Raw genomic sequence first — 27964 nt, 5'->3', positions numbered from 1 at the left:
ATCACCAACATCACCTCTACCTCAAACAAATACCATCACTCGACACAAACAAAACTACTACGACTACAAGCACCACCAACATCACCTCTACTTCAAACAAATACCATCACGCTGCACAAGCAAAACTACTACGACTACGAGCACCACCAAGATCACCTCTACCTCAAACAAATACCATCACTCTCCACAAGCAAAACTACTACGACTACGAGCACCACCAAGATCACCTCTACCTCAAACAAATACCATCACTCTACACAAGCAAAACTACTACGACTACGAGCATCACCAACATCACCAACATCACCTCTACCTCAAACAAATACGATCACTCGACACAAACAAAACTACTACGACTACGAGCATCACCAACATCACCTCCACCTCAAACAAATACCAATCACTTCACACAAGCAAAACTACTCCGACTACGAGCACCACCAAGATCACCTCTACCTCAAACAAATACCATCACCCTACACAAACAAAACTACTACGACTACGAGCATCACAAACATCACCTCTACCTCAAACAAATACCATCACTCTGTACAAACAAAACTACGACGACTACGAGCACCACCAAGATCACCACTACCTCAAACAAATACCATCACACAACACAAACAAAACTACTACGACTATGAGCACCACCAAAATCACCTCTACCTCAAACAAATACAATCACTTTACACAAACAAAACTACTACGACTACTAGCATCACCAACATCACCTCTACCTCAAACAAATACCATCACTTTACACAAACAAAACTATTACGACTACGAGCACCACCAACATCACCTGTACCACAAACAAATACCATCACCCTACACAAACAAAACTACTACGACTACGAGCACCACCAAGATCACCTCCACCTCAAACAAATACCATCACTCTCCACAAGCAAAACTACTACGACTACGAGCACCACCAACATCACCCCCACCTCAAACAAATACCATCACTGTACACAAGCAAAACTACTACGACTACGAGCACCACCAAGTTCACCTCCACCTCAAACAAATACCATCACTCTCCACAAGCAAAACTACTACGACTACGAGCACCACCAACATCACCTCCACCTCAAACAAATACCACCACTCGACAGTCCACACAAAAAAAACTACTACGACTACGAGCATCACCAACATCTCCTCTATCTCAAACAAATACCACCACTCTGCACAAGCAAAACTACTACGACTTCAAGCACCACCAAGATCACCGCTACCTCAAACAAATACCATCAATCTGCACAAACAAAACTACTACGACTTCAAGCACCACCAAGTTCACCTCTACCTCAAACAAATACCATCACTTCACACAAGCAAAACTACTCCGACTACGAGCACCACCAAGATCACCTCTACCTCAAACAAATACCATCACTCTACACAAACAAAACTACTACGACTACGAGCATCACCAACATCACCTCTACCTCAAACAAATACCATCACTCTGCACAAACAAAACGACTCCGACAACGAGCCCCACCAAGATCACCACTACCTCAAACAATACCATCACTCGACAGTCCACACAAACAAAACTACTACGACTACGAGCACCACCAACATCACCTCCACCTCAAACAAATACCATCACTCTACACAAGCAAAACTACTACGACTACGAGCACCACCAAGATCACCTCTACCTCAAACAAATACCATCACTCTCCACAAGCAAAACTACTACGACTACAAGCATCACCAAGATCACCTCTACCTCAAACAAATACCATCACTCTCCACAAGCAAAACTACTACGACTATGAGCACCACCAAGATCACCTCTACCTCAAACAAATACCATCACTCGACACAAGCAAAACTACTACGACTACAAGCATCACCAAGATCACCTCTACCTCAAACAAATACCATCACTCTCCACAAGCAAAACTACGACGACTACAAGCACCACCAAGATCACCTCTACCTCAAACAAATACCATCACTCTCCACAAGCAAAACTACTACGCCTATGAGCACCACCAAGATCACCTCTACCTCAAACAAATACCATCACTCGACACAAGCAAAACTACTACGACTACGAGCACCACCAAGATCACCTCTACCTCAAACAAATACCATCACTCTCCACAAGCAAAACTACTACGACTATGAGCACCACCAAGATCACCTCAACCTCAAACAAATACCATCACTCTCCACAAGCAAAACTACTACGACTACGAGCACCACCAAGATCACCTCTACCTCAAACAAATACCATCACTCTCCACAAGCAAAACTACTACGACTATGAGCACCACCAAGATCACCTCTACCTCAAACAAATACCATCACTCGACACAAACAAAACTACTACGACTACGAGCACCACCAACATCACCTCTACTTCAAACAAATACCATCACTCGACACAAACAAAACTACGACGACTATGAGCACCACCAAGATCACCTCTACCTCAAACAAATACCATCACACTACACAAGCAAAACTACTACGACTACAAGCATCACCAACATCACCTCTACCTCAAACAAATACCATCACTCGACACAAACAAAACTACTACGACTACGAGCACCACCAAGATCACCTCTACCTCAAACAAATACCATCACTCTCCACAAGCAAAACTACTACGACTACGAGCACCACCAAGATCACCTCTACCTCAAACAAATACCATCACTCTCCACAAGCAAAACTACTACGACTATGAGCACCACCAAGATCACCACTACCTCAAACAAATACCATCACTCGACACAAACAAAACTACTACGACTACGAGCACCACCAACATCACCTCTACCTCAAACAAATACCATCACTCGACACAAACAAAACTACTACGACTATGAGCACCACCAAGATCACCTCTACCTCAAACAAATACCATCACACTACACAAGCAAAACTACTACGACTACAAGCATCACCAACATCACCTCTACCTCAAACAAATACCATCACTCGACACAAACAAAACTACTACGACTACAAGCACCACCAACATCACCTCTACTTCAAACAAATACCATCACGCTGCACAAGCAAAACTACTACGACTACGAGCACCACCAAGATCACCTCTACCTCAAACAAATACCATCACTCTCCACAAGCAAAACTACTACGACTACGAGCACCACCAAGATCACCTCTACCTCAAACAAATACCATCACCCTACACAAACAAAACTACTACGACTACGAGCATCACAAACATCACCTCTACCTCAAACAAATACCATCACTCTGTACAAACAAAACTACGACGACTACGAGCACCACCAAGATCACCACTACCTCAAACAAATACCATCACACAACACAAACAAAACTACTACGACTATGAGCACCACCAAAATCACCTCTACCTCAAACAAATACAATCACTTTACACAAACAAAACTACTACGACTACTAGCATCACCAACATCACCTCTACCTCAAACAAATACCATCACTTTACACAAACAAAACTATTACGACTACGAGCACCACCAACATCACCTGTACCACAAACAAATACCATCACCCTACACAAACAAAACTACTACGACTACGAGCACCACCAAGATCACCTCCACCTCAAACAAATACCATCACTCTCCACAAGCAAAACTACTACGACTACGAGCACCACCAACATCACCCCCACCTCAAACAAATACCATCACTGTACACAAGCAAAACTACTACGACTACGAGCACCACCAAGTTCACCTCCACCTCAAACAAATACCATCACTCTCCACAAGCAAAACTACTACGACTACGAGCACCACCAACATCACCTCCACCTCAAACAAATACCACCACTCGACAGTCCACACAAAAAAAACTACTACGACTACGAGCATCACCAACATCTCCTCTATCTCAAACAAATACCACCACTCTGCACAAGCAAAACTACTACGACTTCAAGCACCACCAAGATCACCGCTACCTCAAACAAATACCATCACTTCACACAAGCAAAACTACTCCGACTACGAGCACCACCAAGATCACCTCTACCTCAAACAAATACCATCACTCTACACAAACAAAACTACTACGACTACGAGCATCACCAACATCACCTCTACCTCAAACAAATACCATCACTCTGCACAAACAAAACGACTCCGACAACGAGCCCCACCAAGATCACCTCTACCTCAAACAATACCATCACTCGACAGTCCACACAAACAAAACTACTACGACTACGAGCACCACCAACATCACCTCCACCTCAAACAAATACCATCACTCTACACAAGCAAAACTACTACGACTACGAGCACCACCAAGATCACCTCTACCTCAAACAAATACCATCACTCTCCACAAGCAAAACTACTACGACTATGAGCACCACCAAGATCACCTCTACCTCAAACAAATACCATCACTCTCCACAAGCAAAACTACTACGACTACGAGCATCACCAACATCACCTCTACCTCAAACAAATAAAATCACTCTGCACAAACAAAACTACTACGACTACGAGCACCACCAACATCACCTCTACCTCAAACAAATACCATCACACAACACAAAGAAAACTACTACGACTACGAGCACCACCAAGATCACGGCTACCTCAAACAAATACCATCACTCTCCACAAGCAAAACTACTACGACTATGAGCACCACCAAGATCACCTCTACCTCAAACAAATACCATCACTCTACACAAGCAAAACTACTACGACTATGAGCACCACAAAGATCACCTCTACCTCAAACAAATACCATCACTCTGCACAAACAAAACTACTACGAGCACCACCAACATCATCTCTACTTCAAACAAATACCATCACTCTGAACAAGCAAAACTACTACGACTACGAGCACCACCAAGATCACCTCTACCTCAAACAAATACCATCACACAACACAAACAAAACTACTACGACTACGAGCACCACCAAGATCACGGCTACCTCAAACAAATACCATCACTCTGCACAAGCAAAACTACTACGACTACGAGCACCACCAAGATCACCTCTACCTCAAACAAATACCATCACACTACACAAGCAAAACTACTACGACTACGAGCACCACCAAGATCACGGCTACCTCAAACAAATACCATCACTCTGCACAAGCAAAACTACTACGACTACGAGCACCACCAAGATCACCTCTACCTCAAACAAATACCATCACACTACACAAGCAAAACTACTACGACTACGAGCACCACCAAGATCACCTCTACCTCAAACAAATACCATCACTCTCCACAAGCAAAACTACTACGACTATGAGCACCACCAAGATCACCTCTACCTCAAACAAATACCATCACACTACACAAGCAAAACTACTACGACTACGAGCACCACCAAGATCACCTCTACCTCAAACAAATACCATCACTCTTCACAAGCAAAACTACTACGACTATGAGCACCACCAAGATCACCTCTACCTCAAACAAATACCATCACACTACACAAGCAAAACTACTACGACTACAAGCATCACCAACATCACCTCTACCTCAAACAAATACCATCACTCGACACAAACAAAACTACTACGACTACGAGCATCACCAACATCACCTCGACATCAAACAAATAAAATCACTCTGCACAAACAAAACTACTACGACTACGAGCATCACCAACATCACCTCCACCTCAAACAAATACCATCACACTACACAAGCAAAACTACTACGACTACAAGCACCACCAAGATCACCTCTACCTCAAACAAATACCATCACTCTGCACAAACAAAACTACTACGACTACGAGCACCACCAAGATCACCTCTACCTCAAACAAATACCTTCACTCTGCACAAACAAAACTACTACGACTACGAGCACCACCAAGATCACCTCTACCTCAAACAAATACCTTCACTCTGCACAAACAAAACTACTACGACTACGAGCATCACAAACATCACCGCTACCTCAAACAAATACCATCACTTTACACAAACAAAACTAGTACGACTACGAGCACCACCAAGATCACCACTACCTCAAACAAATACCATCTCTCTGCACAAACAAAACTACGACGACTCCGAGCACCACCAATATCACCTCCACCTCAAACAAATACCATCACTCTCCACAAACAAAACTACTACGACTACGAGCCTCACCAACATCACCTCTACCTCAAACAAATACCATCACTCTGCACAAACAAAACTACTACTACGACGAGCACCACCAAGATCACCTCCACCTCAAAGAAATACCTTCACTCTCCACAAACAAAACTACTACGACTACGAGCATCACCAACATCACCTCCACCTCAAACAAATACCATCACTCTGCACAAGCAAAACTACTACGACTACAAGCACCACCAAGATCACCTCCACCTCAAACAAATACCATCACTCGACAGTCCACACAAGCAAAACTACTATGACTACGAGCACCACCAACATCACCTCCACCTCAAACAAATACCATCACTCTACACAAGCAAAACTACTACGACTACGAGCACCACCAAGATCACGGCTACCTCAAACAAATACCATCACACTACACAAGCAAAACTACGACGACTACGAGCATCACCAACATCACCAACATCACCTCCACCTCAAACAAATAACATCACGCTACACAAGCAAAACTACTTGGACTACGAGCATCACCAACATCACCAACATCACCAACATCACCTCCACCTCAAACAAATACCATCACTCGACAGTCCACACAAGCAAAACTACTACGACTACGAGCATCACCAACATCACCAACATCACCTCCACCTCAAACAAATAACACCACCTTACACAAGCAAAACTACTACGACTACGAGCACCACCAAGATCACCTCTACCTCAAACAAATACCTTCACTCTGCACAAACAAAACTACTACGACTACGAGCACCACCAAGATCACCTCTACCTCAAACAAATACCATCACTTTACACAAACAAAACTAGTACGACTACGAGCACCAGCAAGATCACCTCTACCTCAAACAAATACCATCACTCTCCACAAGCAAAACTACTACGACTACGAGCACCACCAAGATCACCTCTACCTCAAACAAATACCTTCACTCTGCACAAACAAAACTACTTCGACTACGAGCACCACCAAGATCACCGCTACCTCAAACAAATACCATCACACTACACAAACAAAACTACTACGACTACGAGCACCATAAGATCACCTCTACCTCAAACAAATACCTTCACTCTGCACAAACAAAACTAGTACGACTACGAGCACCACCAAGATCACCACTACCTCAAACAAATACCATCTCCCTGCACAAACAAAACTACGACGACTCCGAGCACCACCAATATCACCTCCACCTCAAACAAATACCATCACTCTCCACAAACAAAACTACTACGACTACGAGCCTCACCAACATCACCTCTACCTCAAACAAATACCATCACTCTGCACAAACAAAACTACTACTACGACGAGCACCACCAAGATCACCTCCACCTCAAAGAAATACCTTCACTCTCCACAAACAAAACTACTACGACTACGAGCATCACCAACATCACCTCCACCTCAAACAAATACCATCACTCTGCACAAGCAAAACTACTACGACTACAAGCACCACCAAGATCACCTCCACCTCAAACAAATACCATCACTCGACAGTCCACACAAGCAAAACTACTATGACTACGAGCACCACCAACATCACCTCCACCTCAAACAAATAGCATCACTCTCCACAAGCAAAACTACTACGACTATGAGCACCACCAAGATCACCTCTACCTCAAACAAATAGCATCACTCTCCACAAGCAAAACTACTACGACTATGAGCACCACCAAGATCACCTCTACCTCAAACAAATACCATCACTCGACACAAGCAAAACTACTACGACTACAAGCATCACCAAGATCACCTCTACCTCAAACAAATACCATCACTCTCCACAAGCAAAACTACTACGACTATGAGCACCACCAAGATCACCTCTACCTCAAACAAATACCATCACTCGACACAAGCAAAACTACTACGACTACAAGCATCACCAAGATCACCTCTACCTCAAACAAATACCATCACTCTCCACAAGCAAAACTACGACGACTACAAGCATCACCAAGATCACCTCGACCTCAAACAAATACCATCACTCTCCACAAGCAAAACTACTACGCCTATGAGCACCACCAAGATCACCTCTACCTCAAACAAATACCATCACTCGACACAAGCAAAACTACTACGACTACGAGCACCACCAAGATCACCTCTACCTCAAACAAATACCATCACTCTCCACAAGCAAAACTACTACGACTATGAGCACCACCAAGATCACCTCAACCTCAAACAAATACCATCACTCTCCACAAGCAAAACTACTACGACTACGAGCACCACCAAGATCACCTCTACCTCAAACAAATACCATCACTCTCCACAAGCAAAACTACTACGACTATGAGCACCACCAAGATCACCTCTACCTCAAACAAATACCATCACTCGACACAAACAAAACTACTACGACTACGAGCACCACCAACATCACCTCTACTTCAAACAAATACCATCACTCGACACAAACAAAACTACGACGACTATGAGCACCACCAAGATCACCTCTACCTCAAACAAATACCATCACACTACACAAGCAAAACTACTACGACTACAAGCATCACCAACATCACCTCTACCTCAAACAAATACCATCACTCGACACAAACAAAACTACTACGACTACGAGCACCACCAAGATCACCTCTACCTCAAACAAATACCATCACTCTCCACAAGCAAAACTACTACGACTACGAGCACCACCAAGATCACCTCTACCTCAAACAAATACCATCACTCTCCACAAGCAAAACTACTACGACTATGAGCACCACCAAGATCACCACTACCTCAAACAAATACCATCACTCGACACAAACAAAACTACTACGACTACGAGCACCACCAACATCACCTCTACCTCAAACAAATACCATCACTCGACACAAACAAAACTACTACGACTATGAGCACCACCAAGATCACCTCTACCTCAAACAAATACCATCACACTACACAAGCAAAACTACTACGACTACAAGCATCACCAACATCACCTCTACCTCAAACAAATACCATCACTCGACACAAACAAAACTACTACGACTACGAGCACCACCAACATCACCTCTACTTCAAACAAATACCATCACGCTGCACAAGCAAAACTACTACGACTACGAGCACCACCAAGATCACCTCTACCTCAAACAAATACCATCACTCTCCACAAGCAAAACTACTACGACTACGAGCACCACCAAGATCACCTCTACCTCAAACAAATACCATCACTCTACACAAGCAAAACTACTACGACTACGAGCATCACCAACATCACCCCTACCTCAAACAAATACGATCACTCGACACAAACAAAACTACTACGACTACGAGCATCACCAACATCACCTCCACCTCAAACAAATACCAATCACTTCACACAAGCAAAACTACTCCGACTACGAGCACCACCAAGATCACCTCTACCTCAAACAAATACCATCACCCTACACAAACAAAACTACTACGACTACGAGCATCACAAACATCACCTCTACCTCAAACAAATACCATCACTCTGTACAAACAAAACTACGACGACTACGAGCACCACCAAGATCACCACTACCTCAAACAAATACCATCACACAACACAAACAAAACTACTACGACTATGAGCACCACCAAAATCACCTCTACCTCAAACAAATACAATCACTTTACACAAACAAAACTACTACGACTACTAGCATCACCAACATCACCTCTACCTCAAACAAATACCATCACTTTACACAAACAAAACTATTACGACTACGAGCACCACCAACATCACCTGTACCACAAACAAATACCATCACCCTACACAAACAAAACTACTACGACTACGAGCACCACCAAGATCACCTCCACCTCAAACAAATACCATCACTCTCCACAAGCAAAACTACTACGACTACGAGCACCACCAACATCACCCCCACCTCAAACAAATACCATCACTGTACACAAGCAAAACTACTACGACTACGAGCACCACCAAGTTCACCTCCACCTCAAACAAATACCATCACTCTCCACAAGCAAAACTACTACGACTACGAGCACCACCAACATCACCTCCACCTCAAACAAATACCACCACTCGACAGTCCACACAAAAAAAACTACTACGACTACGAGCATCACCAACATCTCCTCTATCTCAAACAAATACCACCACTCTGCACAAGCAAAACTACTACGACTTCAAGCACCACCAAGATCACCGCTACCTCAAACAAATACCATCAATCTGCACAAACAAAACTACTACGACTTCAAGCACCACCAGGTTCACCTCTACCTCAAACAAATACCATCACTTCACACAAACAAAACTACTTCGACTACGAGCACCACCAAGATCACCTCTACCTCAAACAAATACCATCACTCTACACAAACAAAACTACTACGACTACGAGCATCACCAACATCACCTCTACCTCAAACAAATACCATCACTCTGCACAAACAAAACGACTCCGACAACGAGCCCCACCAAGATCACCTCTACCTCAAACAATACCATCACTCGACAGTCCACACAAACAAAACTACTACGACTACGAGCACCACCAACATCACCTCCACCTCAAACAAATACCATCACTCTACACAAGCAAAACTACTACGACTACGAGCACCACCAAGATCACCTCTACCTCAAACAAATACCATCACTCTCCACAAGCAAAACTACTACGACTATGAGCACCACCAAGATCACCTCTACCTCAAACAAATACCATCACTCTCCACAAGCAAAACTACTACGACTACGAGCATCACCAACATCACCTCTACCTCAAACAAATAAAATCACTCTGCACAAACAAAACTACTACGACTACGAGCACCACCAACATCACCTCTACCTCAAACAAATACCATCACACAACACAAAGAAAACTACTACGACTACGAGCACCACCAAGATCACGGCTACCTCAAACAAATACCATCACTCTCCACAAGCAAAACTACTACGACTATGAGCACCACCAAGATCACCTCTACCTCAAACAAATACCATCACTCTACACAAGCAAAACTACTACGACTATGAGCACCACAAAGATCACCTCTACCTCAAACAAATACCATCACTCTGCACAAACAAAACTACTACGAGCACCACCAACATCATCTCTACTTCAAACAAATACCATCACTCTGAACAAGCAAAACTACTACGACTACGAGCACCACCAAGATCACCTCTACCTCAAACAAATACCATCACACAACACAAACAAAACTACTACGACTACGAGCACCACCAAGATCACGGCTACCTCAAACAAATACCATCACTCTGCACAAGCAAAACTACTACGACTACGAGCACCACCAAGATCACCTCTACCTCAAACAAATACCATCACACTACACAAGCAAAACTACTACGACTACGAGCACCACCAAGATCACGGCTACCTCAAACAAATACCATCACTCTCCACAAGCAAAACTACTACGACTATGAGCACCACCAAGATCACCTCTACCTCAAACAAATACCATCACACTACACAAGCAAAACTACTACGACTACGAGCACCACCAAGATCACCTCTACCTCAAACAAATACCATCACTCTTCACAAGCAAAACTACTACGACTATGAGCACCACCAAGATCACCTCTACCTCAAACAAATACCATCACACTACACAAGCAAAACTACTACGACTACAAGCATCACCAACATCACCTCTACCTCAAACAAATACCATCACTCGACACAAACAAAACTACTACGACTACGAGCATCACCAACATCACCTCGACATCAAACAAATAAAATCACTCTGCACAAACAAAACTACTACGACTACGAGCAACACCAACATCACCTCCACCTCAAACAAATACCATCACACGACACAAGCAAAACTACTACGACTACAAGCACCACCAAGATCACCTCTACCTCAAACAAATACCATCACTCTGCACAAACAAAACTACTACGACTACGAGCACCACCAAGATCACCTCTACCTCAAACAAATACCTTCACTCTGCACAAACAAAACTACTACGACTACGAGCACCACCAAGATCACCGCTACCTCAAACAAATACCATCACTTTACACAAACAAAACTAGTACGACTACGAGCACCAGCAAGATCACCTCTACCTCAAACAAATACCATCACTCTCCACAAGCAAAACTACTACGACTACGAGCACCACCAAGATCACCTCTACCTCAAACAAATACCTTCACTCTGCACAAACAAAACTACTTCGACTACGAGCACCACCAAGATCACCGCTACCTCAAACAAATACCATCACACTACACAAACAAAACTACTACGACTACGAGCACCACCAAGATCACCTCTACCTCAAACAAATACCTTCACTCTGCACAAACAAAACTAGTACGACTACGAGCACCACCAAGATCACCACTACCTCAAACAAATACCATCTCTCTGCACAAACAAAACTACGACGACTCCGAGCACCACCAATATCACCTCCACCTCAAACAAATACCATCACTCTCCACAAACAAAACTACTACGACTACGAGCCTCACCAACATCACCTCTACCTCAAACAAATACCATCACTCTGCACAAACAAAACTACTACTACGACGAGCACCACCAAGATCACCTCCACCTCAAAGAAATACCTTCACTCTCCACAAACAAAACTACTACGACTACGAGCCTCACCAACATCACCTCTACCTCAAACAAATACCATCACTCTGCACAAACAAAACTACTACTACGACGAGCACCACCAAGATCACCTCCACCTCAAAGAAATACCTTCACTCTCCACAAACAAAACTACTACGACTACGAGCATCACCAACATCACCTCCACCTCAAACAAATACCATCACTCTGCACAAGCAAAACTACTACGACTACAAGCACCACCAAGATCACCTCCACCTCAAACAAATACCATCACTCGACAGTCCACACAAGCAAAACTACTATGACTACGAGCACCACCAACATCACCTCCACCTCAAACAAATACCATCACTCTACACAAGCAAAACTACTACGACTACGAGCACCACCAAGATCACGGCTACCTCAAACAAATACCATCACACTACACAAGCAAAACTACGACGACTACGAGCATCACCAACATCACCAACATCACCTCCACCTCAAACAAATAACATCACGCTACACAAGCAAAACTACTTGGACTACGAGCATCACCAACATCACCAACATCACCTCCACCTCAAACAAATACCATCACTCGACAGTCCACACAAGCAAAACTACTACGACTACGAGCACCACCAAGATCACCTCTACCTCAAACAAATAACATCTCTCCACAAACAAAACTACTACGACTACGAGCACCACCAAGATCACCTCCACCTCAAACAAATACAATCACTCTACACAAGCAAAACTACTACGACTACGAGCATCACCAACATCACCAACATCACCTCCACCTCAAACAAATAACACCACCTTACACAAGCAAAACTACTACGACTACGAGCACCACCAAGATCACCTCTACCTCAAACAAATACCTTCACTCTGCACAAACAAAACTACTACGACTACGAGCACCACCAAGATCACCTCTACCTCAAACAAATACCATCACTTTACACAAACAAAACTAGTACGACTACGAGCACCAGCAAGATCACCTCTACCTCAAACAAATACCATCACTCTCCACAAGCAAAACTACTACGACTACGAGCACCACCAAGATCACCTCTACCTCAAACAAATACCTTCACTCTGCACAAACAAAACTACTTCGACTACGAGCACCACCAAGATCACCGCTACCTCAAACAAATACCATCACACTACACAAACAAAACTACTACGACTACGAGCACCATAAGATCACCTCTACCTCAAACAAATACCTTCACTCTGCACAAACAAAACTAGTACGACTACGAGCACCACCAAGATCACCACTACCTCAAACAAATACCATCTCCCTGCACAAACAAAACTACGACGACTCCGAGCACCACCAATATCACCTCCACCTCAAACAAATACCATCACTCTCCACAAACAAAACTACTACGACTACGAGCCTCACCAACATCACCTCTACCTCAAACAAATACCATCACTCTGCACAAACAAAACTACTACTACGACGAGCACCACCAAGATCACCTCCACCTCAAAGAAATACCTTCACTCTCCACAAACAAAACTACTACGACTACGAGCCTCACCAACATCACCTCTACCTCAAACAAATACCATCACTCTGCACAAACAAAACTACTACTACGACGAGCACCACCAAGATCACCTCCACCTCAAAGAAATACCTTCACTCTCCACAAACAAAACTACTACGACTACGAGCATCACCAACATCACCTCCACCTCAAACAAATACCATCACTCTGCACAAGCAAAACTACTACGACTACAAGCACCACCAAGATCACCTCCACCTCAAACAAATACCATCACTCGACAGTCCACACAAGCAAAACTACTATGACTACGAGCACCACCAACATCACCTCCACCTCAAACAAATACCATCACGCTACACAAGCAAAACTACTACGACTACGAGCACCACCAAGATCACGGCTACCTCAAACAAATACCATCACTCTACACAAGCAAAACTACGACGACTACGAGCATCACCAACATCACCAACATCACCTCCACCTCAAACAAATAACATCACGCTACACAAGCAAAACTACTTGGACTACGAGCATCACCAACATCACCAACATCACCTCCACCTCAAACAAATACCATCACTCGACAGTCCACACAAGCAAAACTACTACGACTACGAGCACCACCAAGATCTCCTCTACCTCAAACAAATAACATCTCTCCACAAACAAAACTACTACGACTACGAGCACCACCAACATCACCTCCACCTCAAACAAATACCATCACACTACACAAGCAAAACTACTACGACTACGAGCACCACCAACATCACCTCCACCTCAAACAAATAACACTCTCCACAAACAAAACTACAACTACCATCATAACGCTACCGCCCTCCACCATAGACCGGTACAAAGGAGCCAATGTGTGGAACAAAATAAACGTGTCAGACCAAAGTATCGTTAAAACGGAGAGGTGATCCAGCGCTACCTTTGCTTTGCGCGCAGCGAGACGCCATCGGAGTCCGCTCGTCCCGATCCGACATAACACGGACAATCGTCCATGCCGGAGAGGGAAGGCTCTGTTTGCTTTCCGTCTGGTCTCCCACGCAGCCACAGCGGTCACGGTCACGCCCATGCCCCTCCCATACTATGCACACCGTGCTCCGCGCATCCGGGCGTTCATCACAGCACTGACCCTTATGCCCCGCCCACGCAACCCTTATGCTCCGCCTACACGGGCGTACGCCACAACTCTGACCACACATCCATTATGCTCCGCCCACACAGATGTCCATCACAGCACTGACCCTTATGCCCTATCCACGCAACCGTTATGCTCCGCCCAAGCGGGCGTACGTCACAGTTCTGACCACGCAGCCGTTATGCTCCGCCCACATGGACGTGCTCCTCAGCTCATGAACGCTCCGCTCCCCTCTTAATTGTTCTCAGTGCTACTCTTCACGGTGTAGTTCGTGGCAGCATCCAAACATTATTAACGCACAGGTTGTAAACCTGGTGCGTTATAGCGTTTGCCTGGGAATTTCTGTCGCTCCAAAAGTGAAGCACGTTTCTGTCGCTCAGATGTGTAAACATGACGTCATCAAATCTATATTTAGGCTAACCATGGGCTACCCCTTTGGCTGGTACGCGGCCGCTCGCTCGTACATAATATAGGATATATTTGTTATATGTTATGTTATAGGATATATAGGATATATGTTATAGGATATATATAGGATAGGTTATAGGATATATATGTTATAGGATAGGAATATAGGACCCAAATGACCCAGAGGACCCAAATGACCCAGAGGACCCAGAGGACCCAAATGACCCAGAGGACCCAAATGACCCAGAGGACCCAAATGACCCAGAGGACCCAAATGACCCAGAGGACCCAAATGACCCAAAGGACCCAGAGGACCCAAATGACCCAGAGGACCCAAATGACCCAGAGGACCCAAATGACCCAGAGGACCCAAAGGACCCAGAGGACCCAAATGACCCAGAGGACCCAAATGACCCAGAGGACCCAGAGGACCCAAATGACCCAGAGGACCCAAATGACCCAGAGGACCCAAATGACCCAGAGGACCCAAATGACCCAGAGGACCCAAATGACCCAGAGGACCCAAATGACCCAGAGGACCCAAATGACCCAGAGGACCCAAATGACCCAGAGGACCCAAATGACCCAGAGGACCCAAATGACCCAGAGGACCCAAATGACCCAGAGGACCCAAATGACCCTCTGGGTCAATAAAAGTTGAAACTGGGCAAATGTCAATGAAAATTTGCCAGACCCAGACCAGAAAATGACCCAGAGGACCCAAATGCCCAGAGGACCCAGAGGACCCTGTGAATGTGAATGAATGTGAACATAATGTGAATACTAGTAGCAATTTTACAAAAACCATGGCATAATTTCAAATCTTGACCCGAGATGATAATTATGCTACATTATAATTTCCATGTGCCAACCTGGGCGGAATCCAAGTGGATTCACTTGACTTGTTGTTTTAATAATTGATAATGAAATTCGATTAATAGGAATAATTTAATTATAAAAAGCATTAATTATTCAGGTTTAAGAAAATTGTTTCAGTTGCCACGTGTCCTGCAGTCGGCCCTGGCCCCTGTGTCGTGTTTAGTGTATTGTTGTGTTCCCTCTATAAACCCTGGGGCAGTGGGGGGAGACAAAGCACGGAAAGACCATTGGGTGCAAGACCACAAAGGCCAAAGGATTACAGTACCACGTGTTAGCGTTCGAACAAGTTAACAGTGTCATGGTGGCGTCCATGCGTCATACGGCACCAGCTGTTGTGCACCGGACAAAGAACCTCATACCGGATTATGATGTTACTTTTTTTTTTTTTTTTTTTGAACACAAGATCGAGGCTCGTGAAAGAGCTAACATTAATCACACAAAAAGTCAAACCGACACACAAAACACAAAAAATAAGGGGAGCGGCAGACAAGATGGGGAGAGAGGGGCAAGGACACAAACAACATTTGAGAGCAGGGACATCGGGAGAAATGTGGGTGGGGGAGGGCTTTGGGGGAGGTGGGAGAGGTATAAAACATATGAACACTGCAAGGACTTCCAGGAAAGAAGTTAGAATTTCAAAAAAAAAGTGTATCTGTGGTGAATTAGCAGTGTAGAAAAGATCAAGGTTTTGGATGGGGGAAGATAAGAGATGGTGGTGAACAGCTGTTTTAAAGACCTGGAGGGAGGAGTGGGATTGAAGGGAGTGGGGGAGTTTGTTCCAGAGGCGGGAAAAAGGAGAGTGAAAGAGTGAATGTGAGCAGAGAGCCTAGATTTTGGCAGTTTAACCATAAGAGGGTTGCTGGCAGATCTTGTGCGACCTGAAGGAATATTGGGGGGACAGAGCACAGAGAGAGCTGGGGGAGCAAGGCCGGAGAGGAGTCGGTAGAAGACAGAAAGACCACCAACCTGCCTGCGGTGAGTGAGTGAAAGGCCCTCGAAGTTAACTTCATCGCAGGAGATTCCAACGATTCTGAAAGCTTTGGTTTCAACAGTGTGAAGCCGAGCTAGGTGTGAGGCAGGAGCACCGGCCCAGAGGGGGGAACAGTATTCCATTGAGCTGCGGATGAAAGCCTTGTATGTGGTGACGAGCTGAGGTGTGCAAAAGAAGGACTTCGCACGACGGAGGATGCCCAGTCGGCGACTGGCTTTGGAGGCCAGCTTGGAAATGTGGTTTTCCCAAGAAAGATCATGGCAGATAGTGAGACCCAAAAGCTTGAGCGACAGAACTTCTTGGAGAGGATTGTTGAGAAAGTAGATGGGAGGGTTTTCCAGTCGGTCCTTTCGGAGAGACATTGTAAGAGTGTGAGATTTGTCAGGATTGAAAGACATGTTCCACTTGTTTGACCAGTCTGTGATTTTTTCCAGGTCTGCAGAGAGTGAGGAGGCTGCAGACTGCCGATCTGAGGGATGAGGAATGGAGCGGCAGATAGTGGAGTCATCAGCAAAGAGATAGAGAGGATTATCCAGAGAGTCGGAGAGATCATTGATGAAGACCAGAAATAGCACAGGGCCCAGAACACTACCTTGGGGAACTCCAGCCAGAAGAGGAGGGGAGATGAGAGAAATCCATTCAGGGCCACACGTTGCCTTCGACCAGAGAGGAAGTCCGCAAGCGATGAGTGGAGATTTCCGTGGATACCATAGGCGGAGAGTTTGGTGAGCAGAGCTGGGTGCCAGACCGTATCGAAGGCACGTGATATGTCAAGTGAGACAGCTCTGATTTCCTGTTTGGCATTGAGGACCTCCATCCATTGTTGAGACAGCAGAAGCAACATGTCCAGAGTAGAATGACCTGGTCTGAATCCAAATTGATGATCAGAGATCAGGCCATTGGAGAAGAGGAAGGATTTGATATCCGAAGCAATGATTGATTCCATGACTTTGCTGATAATTGGAAGCAGGCTGATTGATCTGTAGCTGCAAGGATCTGTTTTTGCACCTTTTTGGGGTAAAGCGGTAATGTTTGCTGATCAAGACCTTGAGCAAAAGAGAGGGTGAAAAGAACAGAGAGAGGGTGAGATTGAGCGGCAGAGCAGGATTTTAGGACCCATGGGCTGATGCCGTCTGGTCCAGTTGCAGAATCAGAGTCGAGGTTTGACAAAAACTTCTCCACCTTGTCAGGAGAGAAGGACACAGAGTCCAGGAGCAGTTGGGTTCGACTGGGAAAGGTGGGAACAGAGAGAGATGGGTTTGGGACACAAGATTTTGAGGCAAACACAGAGTTGAGGCATTCGGCTTTGTCACGTGCGGTGTCAACTGTGTAGCCATTTGAGGTAAGGGAGGGGATGGAGGGGGAACAAACACCAGAAACGGATTTGACCAGACGCCACCAGGATTTGGAGGAAGGAGACAGGTTGGAGAGTTCAATCTTGAGTGTGGAGAGATAGTGCTTCCTGGCACTCCTGAGGGTAGAGAGACCTTTCCTTGCTCTGCCCCCTCTGCCCTTTCCTTGCTCTGCCTTTTCCTTGCCCTGCCCCCTCTGCCCTTTCCTTGCTCTGCCCTTTCCTTGCCCTGCCCCCTATGCACTTTCATTGCTCTGCCCCCTATGCCCTTTTCTTGCTATGCCCCCTCTGCCCTTTCATTGCTCTGCCCCCTCTGTCCTTTCCTTGCTCTGCCCATTCCTTGCTCTGGCCCCTCTGTCCTTTCCTTGCTCTGGCCCCTCTGTCCTTTCCTTGCTCTGCCCCCTCTGCCCTTTCCTTGCTCTGCCCCCTCTGTCCTTCCCTTGCTCTGCCCCCTCTGTCCTTTCCTTGCTCTGCCCCCTCTGCCCTTTCCTTGCTCTGCCCCCTCTGCCCTTTAATTGCTCTGCCCCCTCTGCCATTTAATTGCTCTGCCCCCTCTGCCCTTTCCTTGCTCTGCCCCCTCTGCCCTTTCCTTACTCTGCCCCCTCTGCCCTTTCATTGCTCTGCCCTTTCCTTGCTTTGCCACCTCTGCCCTTTCCTTGCTCTGCCCCCTCTGCCGTTTCATTGCTCTGCCACCTCTGCCCTTTCCTTGCTCTGCCCTCCTCTGCCATTTCCTTCCTCTGCCCACCTCTGCCATTTCCTTGCTCTGCCCTCCCCTGCCATTTCCTTGCCTTGCCCTCCCCTGCCATTTCCTTGCCCTGCCCTCCTCTGCCATTTCCTTGCCCTGCCCTCCTCTGCCATTTCCTTGCCCTGCCCTCCTCTGCCATTTCCTTGCTCTGCCCTCCTCTGCCATTTCCTTGCTCTGCCCTCCTCTGCCATTTCCTTGCTCTGCCCTCCTCTGCCATTTCCTTGCTCTGCCCTCCTCTGCCATTTCCTTGCTCTGCCCTCCTCTGCCATTTCCTTGCTCTGCCCTCCTCTGCCATTTCCTTGCTCTGCCCTCCTCTGCCATTTCCTTGCTCTGCCCTCCTCTGCCATTTCCTTGCTCTGCCCTCCTCTGCCATTTCCTTGCTCTGCCCTCCTCTGCCATTTCCTTGCTCTGCCCTCCTCTGCCATTTCCTTGCTCTGCCCTCCTCTGCCATTTCCTTGCTCTGCCCTCCTCTGCCATTTCCTTGCTCTGCCCTCCTCTGCCATTTCCTTGCTCTGCCCTCCTCTGCCATTTCCTTGCTCTGCCCTCCTCTGCCATTTCCTTGCTCTGCCCTCCTCTGCCATTTCCTTGCTCTGCCCTCCTCTGCCATTTCCTTGCTCTGCCCTCCTCTGCCATTTCCTTGCTCTGCCCTCCTCTGCCATTTCCTTGCTCTGCCCTCCTCTGCCATTTCCTTGCTCTGCCCTCCTCTATCATTTCCTTGCTCTGCCCTCCTCTGCCATTTCCTTGCTCTGCCCTCCTCTGCCATTTCCTTGCTCTGCCCTCCTCTGCCATTTCCTTGCTCTGCCCTCCTCTGCCATTTCCTTGCTCTGCCCTCCTCTGCCATTTCCTTGCTCTGCCCTCCTCTGCCATTTCCTTGCTCTGCCCTCCTCTGCCATTTCCTTGCTCTGCCCTCCTCTGCCATTTCTGCTCTTGCCCCCTATGCCTTTTCCTTGCTCTGCCCCCTCTGTCCTTTCCTTGCTCTGCCCCCTCTGTCCTTTCCTTGCTCTGCCCCCTCTGTCCTTTCCTTGCTCTGCCCCCTCTGCCCCCTATGCCCTTTCCTTGCTCTGCCCCCTCTGCCCTTTCCTTTTCTCTGCTCTCCTCTGCCATTTCTGCTCTTGCCCCCTATGCCTTTTCCTTGCTCTGCCCCCTCTGTCCTTTCCTTGCTCTGCCCCCTCTGTCCTTTCCTTGCTCTGCCCCCTCTGCCCACTCCACGGTTTCCCACAGGGTGATTTTGGGAGTTTCACCAGAAGCTTATCTGATAGATTTGATGGATAACCCAAGAGTCTGTTATTTCACTCAGGCCGACTGGCACGGTCTTCAAGCAGCCATCAATCACCTGGATTGGTCTCCCATCTCTACTGCCTCTGACATCAACCCATCCTGGGAATTCTTCCAAAGCAAACTGCTCTCTCTCATGCACAGATTTATCCCATCTCGTCTTCAGTTGTCATACCCTTCCTCCCGTCCATGGCACACTGAATCTTGTGCTGAGGCAGTTGCCCTGAAACAACTTGCCTTTGCCTCTTGGAAGGCAAATCCAACTGAAGGCAATCTCAGTTCCTTCTACCAAGCTCGGAACAAGTGTGTGACCACCCTCAGGAGTGCCAGGAAGCACTATCTCTCCGTTCTCAAGACTGAACTCTCAAACCTGTCTCCCTCCTCCAAATCCTGGTGGCGTCTGGTCAAATCTGTTTCTGGTGGTTGTTCCCCCTCCATCCCCTCCCTTACCCCAAAATGCTACACAGCTGAAACCGCATATGAAAAAGATTTTTTTTAAACTGTGTTCACCTCAAAATCTTGTGTCCCAAACCCATCTCTCTCTGTTCCCACCTTACCCAGTCAAACCCAACTGCTCCTGGACTCTGTTTCCTTCTCTCCTGACAAGGAGGAGAAGTTTTTGTCAAACCTCGACTCTGATTCTGCAACTGAACCAGACGACATCAGCCCACGGGTCCTAAAATCCTGCTCTGCCGCTCTATCTCACCCTCTCTCTGTTCTTTTCACCCTCTTTTGCTCAAGGTCATCTGCCAGCATCCTGGAAATCAGCAAACATTACCGCTTTACACAAAAAGGTGCAAAAACAGATCCTTGCAACTACAGACCAATCAGCCTGCTTCCAATTATCAGCAAAGTCATGGAATCCATCATTGCTTCGGATATCAAATCCTTCCTCTTCTCCAATGGCTTGATCTCTGATCATCAATTTGGATTCAGACCTGGTCATTCTACTCTGGACATGTTGCTTCTGCTGTCTCAACAATGGATGGAGGTTCTCAATGCGAAACAGGAAATCAGAGCCGTCTCCCTTGACATATCATGTGCCTTCGATAAGGTCTGGCACCCCGCTCTGTTCACCAAACTCTCCTCCTATGTGGCCCTGAATGGATTTCTCTCAGCTCCCCTTCCTGTTCTGGCTGGAATTCCCCATGGCAGTGTTCTGGGCCCTGTGCTTTTTCTAATCTCCATCAATGATCTCTCTGACTCTGGAAAATCTTCTCTATCTTTTTGCTGATGACTCCACTCTCTGCCGCTTCATACCTCATCCCAGAGATCGGCAGTCTGCAGCCTCCTCACTCTCTGCAGATCTCGACAAAATCACAGACTGATCAAACAAGTGGAACATGTCTTTCAATCCTGACAAATCTCACATTCTCACTTTGTCTCTCCGAGAAGGCCGACTGGACAACCCTCCTATCTACTTCCTCAACAATCCTCTCCAAGAGGTTCTCTCACTCAAGCTTTTGGGTCTCACTATCTGCCATGATCTTTCCTGGGAAAACCACATTTCCAAGTTGGCCCCCAAAGCCAGTCACCGTCTGGGCATCCTCCGTCATGCGAAGTCCTTCTTTGGCACACCTGAGCTCCTCACCACATAAAAAAAAGCTTTCATCCGCAGCTCAATGGAATACTTCTCTCCCCTCTGGGCTGGTGCTCCTGCCTCACACCTAGCTTATCTTCACGCTGTAGAAATCAAAGCTTTCAGAATCATTGGAATCTCCCATGATGAAGCCGATTTTGGGGTCTTTCTCTCTCTCTCACCGCAGGCAGGTAGGTGGTCTTTCTGTCTTCTACCGACTCCTCTCCGGCCTAGCTCCCACTTTGGTCTGTGCTCTCCATCTTGTCTATCCCATGTTCTCCACCCCAGCCCTCTCTCTTCCACAGATCTCTGGATATCCCTGTTCTCTACTATTGTTGTGCTTCCCTTCTATATATATAAAGTAGAGTTGGCCTCTGTGTCTGTATCCTGATCTATCTACGATCTCTAAGATCTCGAGAACCCGTGGACGGATTTGCGAGCGGAAAGTACTGTTCGACTCGGGATGGTCCCAGGAATGTCACGGAGACATAAACATTTTAAAAATTTCGGGTTTTAAAATTAGCGTATTATTAGCACTAGCAGAAGAGAGAGAGATTCAAAGGGAGGGAGCGCAGCGCTTCTAGCGCTTCTGACTACAGCACACCTTAAAATTAAAAAAACTTCGGGTTTTAAAATTAGTGTGTTACGCGTAATTAGCGCTAGCAGAAGAGGGAGGGAATCTAAGGGAGGGAGCGCAGTGCTCCCTCCAGCGCTTCTGTTAGCGTAATTAGCGTATTTCGGAACGTTAATTTTTCAACTTCATTATTCGGAATCAGTACGTCCCAGAGAACCTTCGTAACGTTAATTTTTCAACTTCATCCGATTGACATGGGACCAACGGCATGTGACAAAGAGTGAAACATACAGGCTACATTTATTTGACGACAATGAGTTCCGACTTCCGACCTCGGTGGGATGACAGGCTGAGTCAACCCCCCTGGTGTGAAGGGGGAGGAGGAGGGGAGGGGGGAAGAGAAGGGGAGGGGAACGAGGGGGAAGGGGATGGGAGGGGGGAGGGAGGAGGGGGAAGGGGGGAGGGGGGAGGGGGGAAGGGGGAGGGGAGGGGGGGGGGAGGGGAAAGGGGGGGGAGGGGGGAGGGGAGGGGCCCTTCTTCCCCTGGGCACCCCCCGCACCCTTCCCTCCCCCCCTTCCCCTCCCCCCTCCCCCCTTCCCCCTCCCCCCCCATTCCCCTCCCCTCCTCTTCCCTCCCCCTCCCCTCCTCCTCCCCCGCTTCCCCCTCCCCCCCTCCCCCCCCGTTCCCCTCCCCTCCTCTTCCCCCTCCCCTCCTCCTCCCACTCCCGTGCAAAGCCGGGTACCTCTGCTAGTATATATATAAAATCTGTCAAAATCTCATTCATCTCTTCAGGGTGTCCAATATGGTTGTTCCCCACAATCTCAGGTCATCCCCTATTCCTACCCATAATCTTTTCTATCACCAATATTCCCAAGCCCATTGCTGCCTTTCTCTTTACTTTTCCCCTACCCCTCTCCCTCTCCCTCTCGTTTTATTTGTTTTGTTCCTTTTACGTTTCATCCCCGGTTTCTTCCTCTTCAAGCCGTGTTTGATCTCGTCTCCAGTTCATCAACTCCATCCTTCCCACACCCATTTTCCTCCCTACCCTGCTACAGGTACATTTACCCTCTTTCCCCTATGTTATCTTCTACCCCTGTTAATTCACCCCAAATCCACTTTTTTTTGGAAATACCGACTTTTTTCTTTCCTGGAAGTTCCAACAGTGTCCCTGTGTTTTATACTCCGCCCCCCCAGCCCCCCCCCCCCACGTCTTCCCCTGCCTCCTCCCGCAGCCCTTTCCCTCCCACAGATCTTCCGTTGTCACTGTTCTCTGCTGTTGTACTTGTGTGCTTCCCTCTCTCCCCCCCCCCCCCTCTTGTCTCCCGCTCCCTTTTTTGTATGTTTTGTGTGTCCTTTTTTTTGTTGTTGATGCTCTTACACGAGCCTCGATCTTACATTTAAAAAAAAAAATCTGTTCTGTTTTGCGTAGTCACTTCTCCGTAAGCCTAGGCCTTGTATGCCAAGACCGGGTGAAGTCAATGAGGTGGTGTATGCAAAGGTAATGTAAATAATAATCAAGGGTATACCTCAAACAATTGCATCACGTGTAAAACACCAAAGTCAGAAAACTCCCTTAAATGGATTACGGAGTAAGAGGGTTCAGGTACATGGAGTAACGTGCTCAATCATGGGAATGGTGGAGCCAAAGGTGATCAATCAGGCGATGAAGATCTCACAGCTTTTAGTGTCTTCGCATTTTACAGATTCAAGTTCAGTCCACAGAGCACGCGGGACAAAAAAATAAAATTAAAATAAAACAAAATCAGTCCCAGCCAATATACTATCTTCGGTATATGAAGCGAACACCGCGCGCATGCACACGCTAACGGAGGTCAATACTTTGAGACCTGGTAGATCTCCGTTCCATCTCCTGAAACCCACCCGCGTATAGAGTTAACAACCAACGACATGCAGTACAGTACCAAGTCGAATGCAGGCCTGAGCAAATGCTCGGTAAACTACCAGCATCAGGCGTTTGCTTTTTGCACGAGATCAGTTCAATTGGGATTCCATTGGTATGCAGAGGGAAGGATGGAGGGGTATACAACATGGTTGGGAATACCAATCATAATGAGCTTCCTACAGCAACTTGCGGTGTTCAGATACTGAGTGGCCGTGGCAAAGCAAACATTCCCCCATCCCCACGGCCCACCACAATCACATGGTGTATGACCTTGTGTGTGTGACTGCGGCTGCACGTATCAATGATGCCACATGTGGACACAATGGAGGAAGCACTGATAATTCAGACAGGCAGAATGCATCAAACATCCCATCAGCGGAACTGTCCAACATGATGGAAAGTGTTGATAATCATTCTGAAAAGGCCTTTCAAAAAAGAAAACGCTTTAATAATGTACACATGTTAAAATTCCAGTGAATGTGAGATGTGTGGAATGACACTGTTAGAAAGTCGAGGGGTAAATAAAGCGTCAAGGTGTGACGGAGGTATGGCAGAGGCAGAATAGAGATCCGATGGAGCGTTGCGGAGATACGTAAGGAAGATGATGAATGACAATCCTTAAGTGAATGAGAAATAGCAAACAGCAGCTTCAAGGTCAGACTTCCCCAAAATTAACGTGACCCGTCTCTTGTGCGTGTTGTTGGGCCTCTTGCTGACCCGTGAGGCCCCGCTGGCAGGCCAGGCAGCGCAGTGTAAAGCGCCCGAGATCAGTGTACTGCCGCCGTTGGTGGGCCTCCTGCGCCAACTCCTGTGCCAGGATGAGCACCATGTCATCGGACGTCGAAAAGGTGGTCTGAGGCGGGTTCCCCGGATCGGTCTCGAGCTCCAGGGGGTCGTAGTGGATGCCATCGTAGATGAGTAGTACACGGTGCTTGTACCCAGAACCCTCACCGAAACGATCGATGCGGAGCGACTGTGTGTCCGCAACACAGATCTCACGATTAAAGTGACTGAGGGTAGGGAGGCAAAGGTCAGGACCAACATTGAATAAGAGGATGAGTACATATTTTAAACAAAAAGATACTCTTTATGGCATAGCTCATGGGGCTTGGCCGTCTAGAACAGCATTTCTCGATTCGTATGTATGTATGTCCTTCACAAACACGGCATACAATCGCTGGCTCCACACACTGCCATTTTGATTCCTATGCCATTCAGGCCGAACACATCGTCAAACCCGTCATGTATCACAATGTAAATGCTCTACCTTTACGTTTTTCATTCAGTGTGAAACACATACAAATATCGTAGACATAGGCATTATGGGTCTTCCAACGACACAGTACGTATAGGCCTTAGGCTTCATGCCTTACCTTCAAGGCGCTATGGACAAATTAGCACAGATTTCTTCATACAGTAGTATAGTTTTGTAATAATAATAATAACGTTAATAATGTTACGTTTGTGGGGGTTGGCATGGAATACCTCAGGAAAGTTCAGAAAGTGTAGGTTTTAGTATGGACCGTGTGACGCGAAGAACAAGAAACCCATCTCGATGTACATAAGCAGGGTAAATGTTCAGGTTAAGAGTGTTTGCAGGTCGCCATAAGGGGCGTGGCTTTTGTGTTAACTAGTTCTAGGGCATAAGATTAATAAATCCCAGTGTGTAATTGGCCCCTTGTGATTGATCCCTAATGTTCATTACAAAATCTCGGCCAGCCAAGCAATTGGCCCCATTGTTACTAGAACGACCATTAAACCGACAAGCCCGACAGAAACCCGCACATTCCATCGGGCAAGTAGGACCTGCCCCACGACTGCCGACGTCATCCGAACATTCCCGAACAGAGATTAGACTCTGCCCCCCGACGACTCATGACGGGGAGGCCACACCTCAACCTTCGTCATTGGGTGTCAAGCAAGGCCGTGAGGCCCCGCCCCAAAGACGACGATTGGTTGTGACGATGGACTGATGTAATGGGACATCGGTGATTGGACAGAGTGTGACGTCAGCGGTGGAACATTTGAGAGCTAGGAGAGCAAAAAGAAGCAATCTCACCATCTTGTCTCTTCTGGTGCTGGCATTCATCGAAGGCGGTCGCATTCTCTTCTGGTGCTGGCATTCATTGGAGGTGGTCGCATTCTCTTCTGGTCCTGGCGTTCATTGGAGGCGGTCGTATTCTCTTCTGGTCCTGGCGTTCGTTGGAGGCGATCGCCTTCTCTTCTGGTGCTGGCATTCGTTGAAGGTGGTCGCATTCTCTTCTGGTCCTGGCGTTCATTGGAGGCGATCGCATTCTCTTCTGATCCTGGCATTCATTGGAGGCGGTCGCATTCTCTTCTGGTCCTGGCATTCATTGGAGGCGGTCGCATTCTCTTCTGGTCCTGGCATTCATTTGAGGCGGTCGCATTCTCTTCGGGTGCTGGCATTCATTGGAGGTGGGCACATTCTCTTCTGGTGCTGGCGTTCATTGGAGGCGGTCGCATTCTCTTCTGATGCTGGCATTCATTGGAGGTGGTCGCATTCTCTGCTGGTGCTGGCGTTCATTGGGGGCGGTCGCATTATTTTCTGGTCCTAGCGTTCGTTGGAGGCGGTCGCATCTTCTCTCGTTATGGCTCGGCTCGAGTGGGCGCTGTTGTCTCGGGTGTGCTGGTGAGGAGACGTGTCGGAGCTTTGGAAGTTTTGCAACGTCGGAGGAGGGGGTGTTGTTGACTGTGGTGTTTTTCGGGGGAGGAGAGAGCCACGTTTCGCTTGGCGGTGGAAGCAAGGAAGGGCCGGTTGGCTGCTTGTTCACACCTGGG

General features: G+C 46.9%; 2 protein-coding genes across 5 annotated transcripts in view; both read right to left on the bottom strand.

The window, feature by feature from the left end:
* LOC137418737 (inosine-5'-monophosphate dehydrogenase 1) overlaps nucleotides 1-15570 on the bottom strand; it is a 104379-nt gene extending 88809 nt beyond the window's left edge. For both annotated transcript variants that reach the window (XR_013621971.1, XM_068104851.2), the window contains exon 1: nucleotides 15248-15570. Coding sequence is in view for 1 of the 2 variants with exons in the window: in XM_068104851.2 (XP_067960952.1) it covers nucleotides 15248-15321 (74 nt within the window). In the remaining variant the exon portion in view is untranslated. The remainder of the gene's footprint in view (nucleotides 1-15247) is intronic.
* Nucleotides 15571-24926: 9356 nt separating this feature from the next.
* YOD1 (YOD1 deubiquitinase) overlaps nucleotides 24927-27964 on the bottom strand; it is a 33132-nt gene continuing 30094 nt past the window's right edge. For all 3 annotated transcript variants that reach the window (XM_068104869.2, XM_068104864.2, XM_068104876.2), the window contains exon 4: nucleotides 24927-26175. In XM_068104869.2, the coding sequence (XP_067960970.1) occupies nucleotides 25821-26175 (355 nt within the window). In that variant the 3' untranslated portion in view covers nucleotides 24927-25820. The remainder of the gene's footprint in view (nucleotides 26176-27964) is intronic.

Source organism: Myxine glutinosa, chromosome 1 (assembly GCF_964187855.1).
Source record: "Myxine glutinosa chromosome 1, kmMyxGlut1.1, whole genome shotgun sequence".
In the NCBI taxonomy this organism is placed as follows: Eukaryota; Metazoa; Chordata; class Myxini; order Myxiniformes; family Myxinidae; genus Myxine; species Myxine glutinosa.
The sequence above is the reverse complement of the archived record's forward strand: the minus strand, read 5'-3'. Positions and strand labels throughout refer to the sequence as shown.